Source organism: Gavialis gangeticus, unplaced genomic scaffold (genome assembly GCF_001723915.1).
Source record: "Gavialis gangeticus isolate Ggan-Ray unplaced genomic scaffold, GavGan_comp1, whole genome shotgun sequence".
NCBI classification, from domain to species: domain Eukaryota; kingdom Metazoa; phylum Chordata; order Crocodylia; family Gavialidae; genus Gavialis; species Gavialis gangeticus.
This window is the reverse complement of record NW_017729032.1, coordinates 71,879,147-71,887,298: the sequence shown is the minus strand read 5'-3', so window position 1 is coordinate 71,887,298 and position 8,152 is coordinate 71,879,147. Positions and strand designations below refer to the sequence as shown.

The following is an 8,152-nucleotide window of genomic DNA, read 5'->3' as shown; positions in this document are numbered from 1 at the left end:
GATATAAGAGGTGATTCCTTACCTTGAATCGACAACTTGAGTTATCAGGTTGAGCTGGAGATGGGGTTGGGTCCATAGCCTGCGTCCACCAGTCCTGTAGCTCTGGGTCCTCCTCTTGCGCTTGTCGGAATTGGGGCCCACTAGAGACGTCTCTCCAATCGACCCTCTTGGTGTCTCTTCCCATATTGGCGTCCTCTCCCCCTTCTGCGTCTCCAAACCACCCATCTCTGCGCGTCAATTCCTTGAGGGCGACTTCCACATCCCGCACCCTCTCTAATACCTCATACAGCGAGGCCCAATCCCGCCCTAGTAACATCTCACAAGTTAAATGCAGGGCCAGGCCTGCTACTAGCTCTCCATGGTAGTTCATAACCTTCAAACGGGTCTTAACTTGACGAAGGGTCTGCGTCTCGCCATGAAGGCATGACACCCTTACCAGTTCTATCTGTCCAGATGAGACCTTTGGCAACAGGTCCGCCCTTATCAATGACTGCGCGCAGCCCGAATCTAACACGGCTCAGACCATATGGTCTTCAACCCATACTCGCACCACTGGCCTTTCCCAGACCGGCTTACCTTCCCTTGTCCTGAAACTACAGTCCATAGGCTCCCCCGTGGCCCGCTGTCCCGAGACTTCCCTCATGCTCCTGGAGATGTCTGTGGGCTGTCGTCTTAGCTGTACGGCCTGGGCACGCCCTAGCAAAATGCCCCACTCTGCCACAGTGGTAGCACACCATATCCCCCCCTTGTAATCGATAGCTGGGTCTGTGTTTCTCCACCTCCCTAGGTGCTGGTGTTGTCACTGTGGAACCCCGTTTCTCCCTGGGGTAATGCCGTTCAGCCCCCGCGAAAGATTCAGCTAACTTCAATGCTTCCTCACATGTTTCGGGCACGTGTTGCCTCACCCATCGCTGTGTTCTTTCTTCTAAGTCGTTAAGAAATTGCTCTAATATAATCTTGTCCACCAATGCGCCCATTGTGCTTGTTGGTAACTTTACCCATTTTCCAAACAGGTCTCTAAGTCATTGTAGTAAGCCTCTCGGTCGTCTATTTTCAGGCCCTTTCTTGGCTCTAAACAGCCTCCGATAATGTTCGGAATCAAGCTCGAGGCGGTAAAGGATTGCCGTTTTCACTGCCCCATAGTCTTGGGCCTCATCTCAGTTTAGAGATCGGTAGGCTGCCTGGGCTGGGCCCACCACCAGGACTCCCAGTTGGGTGGCCCAATACCTCTTGTTGAGGCCTGCCACAATAGCCTGGTGTTCGAAAGCCTCAATATAAGCCTCGGGATCATCATCTGCAGTCATCTTCGGCATACCAAGCGTTGTGGGGTTGTGTTGCACCAGCAGCCACTGCTGGAATCCCACTATCTGTGTTAAAGCCTGTAAGTTCTGCGCCAGCAGGTCAGCCGGGCCCATCTCGGTGGTTTGCATCCCAATCTAACGTATTCCTACGGTTTCCCAGCCAGTGCACCACGTTGTCCCCGACGGGCCTTCGTAGATCCCTACTAGTAGTGTAGCTCCCCGTTTGGGTGACCACCCTCTGCACCGAGCATTGGTGTTACTGCAGTTTAGTTGTCTTCCCCGCTTCACCAACCCCGCTTCTCGCCTGCCACGACTTTGCTGTTATCTCAGTGGGGCGGGGCCAGTTCACCGGTCCCTCGGTGTCCTGGGTTGGCCTCGTCGGTTACACACGGGGCTCCAGCCACCCCTACACCCCGGCCTCACGCCACCTGTGGTTTTCACCTCCCTGCACCGACTCAGCGAAGTGCCGACAGACTCCTCCCTCACCTGCGTAGGTGTCCCAGCCCTATTGCAAGGGATGCTTCACACCACTGGTTCGTCACCTGAACCCTCAGCTGCGTGCTTCCTCCCAGTGATCCCTCTTTCAGGAGTACCTCCCTGACCTACCACCCCAGAGTGGTATTATGATATTGCCCCGGAGTGACGTCTCCTGGATGGGTATACCGCGCTGTCCCCTTTAATCCTCAATCGACGCCTTCTATTCTAGGCGGCGATCCCGCCCCAAACTCTCTCTCCAGCCCGGTGCGTCTTCAGCCTCACCCTCCTCTTCGGCACTTCCCGCGCCCCCTGCCACAGCACTTACTTCATGCCGCTCAGGATCTTCCTAGGTGACCTTGATCCCCTGTTGTCCCCCTGCTCTGACGCCGCAGGCTCGCTCCCCCCGGGTATCCAGCTATCCCGCCTCTTCTCCCAGCCACTGGACACTCCAGCTCTTCGGCTCCGCAGCTCCTGTCCAGCTGGGCTAACGGCAGGGACCGCCTTGCCCGCCATTCCTTCCTCTCTCTCTCTGCCGCCTCTGGAGCAGCAGCTGCCATTTTTAAATCTCCCAGCCGGCGTCTGATGTCACCATCAGCTGCCGGCTGCAGCTGTACATAGACGCAGCTAACGAGCCGCACGGGCTCTCCCTCCCTCGCGGCGTCCTGCTCTCCCGGTAAGTTTTCCTGGCTTCCGCGGGTCCCAGGACAGGGGGGTTGGACTAGATGAACACCTTAAGTCCCTTCCAACCCTAATTTTCTGTGATTTCTGTGAATTTTTGGTGATATCTTTTATTGTTAATCCATGTAGTTAAGAGATGTTGATAGTTGATCCAACAAAATCCTTGTCCCGTATATTTCCTGGACCATCTTGGCTACAACAATGCTCCAAACCTACTACATCAGTCCTAAAGTCGTTTGATATTTTCCTGAATCGCAAAGATGGGAAACCATTGGCTTTTTAACCAAGAAGTTTCCCTTTTCTGTGTGCAAAATAAGGTGGTGTCTTTTTAATTAGTAATGACTTTTTAAAGCAAAAGCAGAAAATACAGTAATTTTTTTTGTCATCACCCTTCCCTCCCTTCTTTTAGTATCAGATCATAGTAATCTCCCGGAAATTGTGAGCAAAGTACTAACGCAAGAAATGCAGAAAATCTTTATTAACAAAGACTTGGAAAGTTTTAACGAAGAGTTTCTCAAACACAGTGCTACCTCCATTCAGCACCAACTGTCAGGTTTGTTGATTTTAAATGCTATACAAAATAAGATTGGTTAACTTGGAATAACTGTGTACCATCATTTAATGTCTTTCTCTATACTGCAAGTCATTTTAATTAAAATGTCAGGCTCCACCAAAGGTTGCTTTTGAGGTTTCTTCTTGTTGGCAGGGCTTTAACAATCTCCCTTCCAACCAACAGCATGAAACCCATGTCTCTTCCTTCCCTGGAAAGCACTCTATAGCCAGCACTTTTTTATTGGGGAGTGAGGAGGGGCATGCCCCACCCTTCCTGTTAATTCTGTTGGAATGGAAAGTTTACCTTTTTAATAGAAAATGCCAGAGTCTAACCCTTGTAGTTACAAAAAAGCCTTGCTCCTTGTCAGGCCACACAGTGAAATAAGATGATCGCTTCAGTTTCAACTGTTCAGAACTCTGCAGATAACAGTGGAGCAGTTCAAATCATTTCAGTTTTATATTCCTCTTGCTCCTGCTTGGGAAAACTTGTCAGCACTTATTGAAGTTAATTGGAAACAGATTGGTGGTGAAGGATTATTTGTTATTCAGAGTCCAATGCAAAGGAAACTGAGCCCAGGATCCGAGTCTAATTACAGTATTACAATAGAAATCCCAATTCAATCTTGCCTCTCTGAAGAGGAGGGTGTGCACTGGGAGGGCTGATTTGTCCAGGTCTCACTGGTGTTCTCTCCTCTGAAGTAGTGGGTTTTAGTCATGCTCTGATATGTATTTGGGAAATTTTTCAGTCTCTTACGGTGTGCTATAGATATAGTCAGTCTTCATAGAAAGCATTGTGTTTTACTGGCTCAATTTTAATTACGTTTGAATATAGTAGTTACAAACTAAAAAGATTGTCATGTCATAAACTTTGCCACGCTGGCTTTAGGGGACCGCATCGGTGTCTCACACACTTTATTGATTCAGCATAGTGAGGTTTGCCCGTAGTGCAGTGCTTTGTAGTCTAGATGTCTTGTATTGAGGGTGAGAAGATGGCAATTATATATCTGAAAGTCAAGCTGACTGCTTTCTTTTTGACCATCATCACTAGTCAAGATTCTGGAAGTCGGGTGAAGTCCTTGTTGATACCTTTGAAGCCTCAATCTACACTAGTCTCAAACAAACATAGCCAATATAGTGTGTTTTTTATTTTATTTTTTTTATGATACGTTACCCAAAACAGAATATACTCAAACTCCATTTTTAAGCTGATTGTGCTCTGCAGATCTATCAGGTATATATAAATCCTTAAAAGTTAACTGAAAAAGATTTATTAAGCAAATCTGAGACAGAATGAGTGGGCACAAAGATGCGTTCATTCAGTAAGAAGTTTCTGAACTTGAAAGGGCATCCGAGCACTGACAAGTGGCTCTTCAGTGCTGGGGTCCTCACACACACAGAACTTGAGAGGACTCTCGGGCAGCCTGGGAGCCCTTTAAAGGTTGGCAGTGGGGACAAACTAGCCTGCAAGCCTCCCTGACAACTTATGCTAGGCAAGCTGTCAAGAGCCAGCTGCTCTCCCTCCTTCCCTCCCTCCCCTTTGAGAGATCTGGTCAGACATTTGAGTTTGTCCCAGCAGGACAAAGAAGTTGCTGTTTGAATCAGCAACTTGTTTGTTGTGGATCTGCTGCTTTTTGTGGTGGATTGGCAGTCTTTTTCTTGGAACAAATTCCTTTAATGCCTGGCATGTTACCATTTGTTGTTGGAAACTGGCATGTATTTTCAAGCTAATGTAACATTTGGAGGGGGCCTAAGGTACATGCTTGAAAACAGCACTGCATTGTACTAGGACTACCGCAAGTACCACAAATATTATAGCTGTACTAGCCTGCGAAGAGCTCCACAGTAACTCAGTTAGTTATATTGCTTCTGGTACCAATGTATCTTGTATCTTTGCACAGCATTACATTTTACTACATAGATAAACCTTTGGAACACACCAGAATTGCTTCTTCATTTCCATTGTTCAGGTGGTTCAAATAAACTTTTGGGCTTTCAGAACAAATCAGAGTAGTTCTGAGAAGACACTTGTTTAATTCCTTTGTCATTTGTAGGGTGAATCACAACTAGCCAACTGATTTGGATGCCTTACACCAGGGATGTCAAACTCACCCATGTCCCTGTGCTGGATCTGGATTACAGGGCTCCTCTCAGGCCAGTTCCAGACCCGGCAGAAGCAGTGTGGGACTTGCACACCTGGCTATCACCCACATGCCCCCAGCGGGGCTCAGTAGGTGGGAATTTGGTGGTGGACCCTGCCCCTGCTCACATCAGCTCCTCTAGGAGCCCCATGGGGCAAGTGAAACAGCACTTCAGGCCTCATGCAGCCTGTGGCCCATACCTTTGCCACCCTTGTGTTAGGCACCAAGATAATCCTTGCACTTATATTAGTCATGCATTTTGACCTCTGTCGTCTTTATTAACTGTTTCCTTAGTCATATTTCAGTGACTACTGAAGCAAGATACTAACAAGCATGTCATGTTCATCACTAGCAGAATCAAGCTTATGCTCCTAAATGTATTGTAAGATTTTCTGCTATTGTATGTGAAGTATAAGGGGTGAAAAAGGGAAAACTGATGTGATGGTTTAAAAACTTTAGAAAGTCTCATTCTACATTGATAGGTTTGTATTTCAGTTGTTTTCTGTATCAGTTTATAATTGTAAAATTAAATGTTGCATCAAAGACACATTTACAGTTTTTTTAAAAATGCTTTTTTCCTTATGCTAAGGTGCTAAGATGATGTATTTCCTTGATAAATCAAGACAAGAGAAAGCAATTGCTATTGCTACTAGATTGGATGAAACTATGGGAGACAAAAATGTAAAGGTAAAGTAAAAAATTTTAATCTCCGTTTAGCGGGGGTGGGAAGTGTGGTCTCAGATGCTGTGTGTAAAGTACTAGATAAATGTACTCATTTAAGTTTGGTCAGTATTGTTAGGAGGAATGTTGTTTTGTTTGAAATTATGCTCTTATTGCCAGGACTTTTGGAAACAATAATAATGGCACTTATTACCAGCAGGGGGCATTGCATTCATTCATCAGGCAAGCAAGATTTAGTAACAGCTGCAGGAATGTTTGGTAATAAAACAGTCTAAATCAAATGTATTTACTACTATTCCTGTTTTTCTTTAGATTTTAACAAAGGTTTGCGAGGCACTACTTGATGGCAGCTTTGGAAGCTGTCATAGTCAATATGAAGAATATCGAGCAGCATGTCATAAACTGTTTCCTTTTACTTCTGCCTTCATGCCGGCCACAAATGAGGATGATAGTAGCATTACATCAGTGAACCACACAGCCATTAATCATGATGTGCTGTCCAATGAAATTTGAAGTAGTATATATAAATATATATACTGATACGAAAAAAATCTCACACTTACCATACAAGACTGGCTGGATACAGATCAGGGTAACTTTTCCAGGTTGTATTTTAATATCTCTAACAGGTATAAATGAAATATTTGGATAGCTAAATGCAAAATGGAGCCTGCTAATAGTTGTTTTTTCCTCCCAACAAGAACTGCCAATATTTATGTAAACATTACATGTAATCAGCACTTGTCATGTTCATATTTGTACAGTTTCAGGTCTTTTAACAAGAAGATCCCTAAATTACAGACATCAAAGACGCTTTTCACCTAAATGTTGTTGCATATAAAAATAAATGTGATCATATCTTGTTAATAAAAGGATCAGTTGAGCAGATTTTAGCACATTAAGACTGATAAAGTGCTGCTTGTAGCATCCTCCATCACTTTCTGTTGGTTTTTTTTCTTTTCCTTTTTTTAATTTGGTCAGTGTGGTTTCTTTTGAAGCACATAATTATGAAAGTGGTGACTGTTTTGCATGTTTTTGTCAATTCTGTGTTTTGTATGGAACCAATGCCAGTAGATACTGGGAGGTCTGGCTTATTTACAATTTTTAAGTTTTTGAAAACTGTCTTCTGTCTACCTTGTGTTCCATCACTGTTGTTAGCTGTTGTTTCCTTAAGTTTCAAATGGTTTAACATTTTAAAAACAGTTGAGTATGCATTAGGAATTCCCTGAAATAATAGAGACTGCGATACACCATTGTCTGTCTGTTCCCCATCCCATCCCCCCCCCCCTCCATTTTTAGATGGGAAAGGCTACTCCAAGGTTGGGCAGAAGTGTATGGTACAGTAATGGGGAATATAGATCTCCTCTAGATTTTATAAATTTGCTGGTAAGTTTACCATATACCTCCATTAAAAGTCTTAGTTGCAGATTTATGGCCAATAAATTTAATACTGTTCTTCCTTAAATACTATTGCTTTGTGTACTATAAAACAAGTAGTATTTGAGGAATGCATTTTATATTTAAAAACTAATTAAGGGAGCACAAAGAGGCTGACAACACATTGCAATGAACTTTTTTCTTACTCTGTATTCTGGTGCATTAATTATTAAATGTACAACACATCAAAAATGAAAGTTGGAATCAAATATAGCCATGTAAAGCATAATACTGCTGGAGAAAATGCCTACACATGACAGCTTTACATTCTATAAGAACTGCTATCAAAATATAATTATACTGTGGCTTGTACAGAAATAAGTTTTCTGGAAACTGTAATGGAATCATTCAACCAGTTTGTTTTTATTTTACTGCAATGTAAATATTTCAGTAATATTAACTAGCCCCTCCCTCTAAGGCAAATATACATTCATGAAGGGGGATTTTATTAAGACAAATAAACTGTTCTAATTAAAATGGTCTCCTTTTGTGTGTCATCTGTTTAGATTCAAATTGTTGAATGAAAAACTCACTGTAAAATAATGCCAACGTATGTTATGCTGTAATAAATTATTTTGTACACACTGGCTTTTTGGGGTTTTTTTGCATATTCTGCAGCCACGTATCTTTAAGGTAGGAAATCTATTTAACATGTTCCTCCCCAAATGTTGCCAGACTCACTTCTACAGTGATTAATAGTTTAACATGTAAACTGAGAGGGGAGGGGGGATTTCTGCATAATTCTCAAACTTTTAATCATTGCTTTTTGTGCAAAATGGACATTTACCCTATGAATAGGTCATATGCCCTATGAATTTGAGAACAATTTTTTCAAAGTTGATTCAAGGAGAGTGGGAAAGGCATCTGACTGCACTTAGGCTGCTTTGG

At 43.6% G+C, this 8,152-nt stretch overlaps 1 protein-coding gene across 2 annotated transcripts in view; it reads left to right on the top strand.

Moving 5' to 3' along the window:
* NAA16 (N(alpha)-acetyltransferase 16, NatA auxiliary subunit) overlaps positions 1-7,853 on the top strand; it is a 126,592-nt gene extending 118,739 nt beyond the window's left edge. For both annotated transcript variants that reach the window (XM_019524836.1, XM_019524837.1), the window contains 3 exons: positions 2,866-3,009; positions 5,736-5,833; positions 6,140-7,853. In XM_019524836.1, the coding sequence (XP_019380381.1) occupies positions 2,866-3,009; positions 5,736-5,833; positions 6,140-6,340 (443 nt within the window). In that variant the 3' untranslated portion in view covers positions 6,341-7,853. The remainder of the gene's footprint in view (positions 1-2,865; positions 3,010-5,735; positions 5,834-6,139) is intronic.
* Positions 7,854-8,152: the final 299 nt, after the last annotated feature.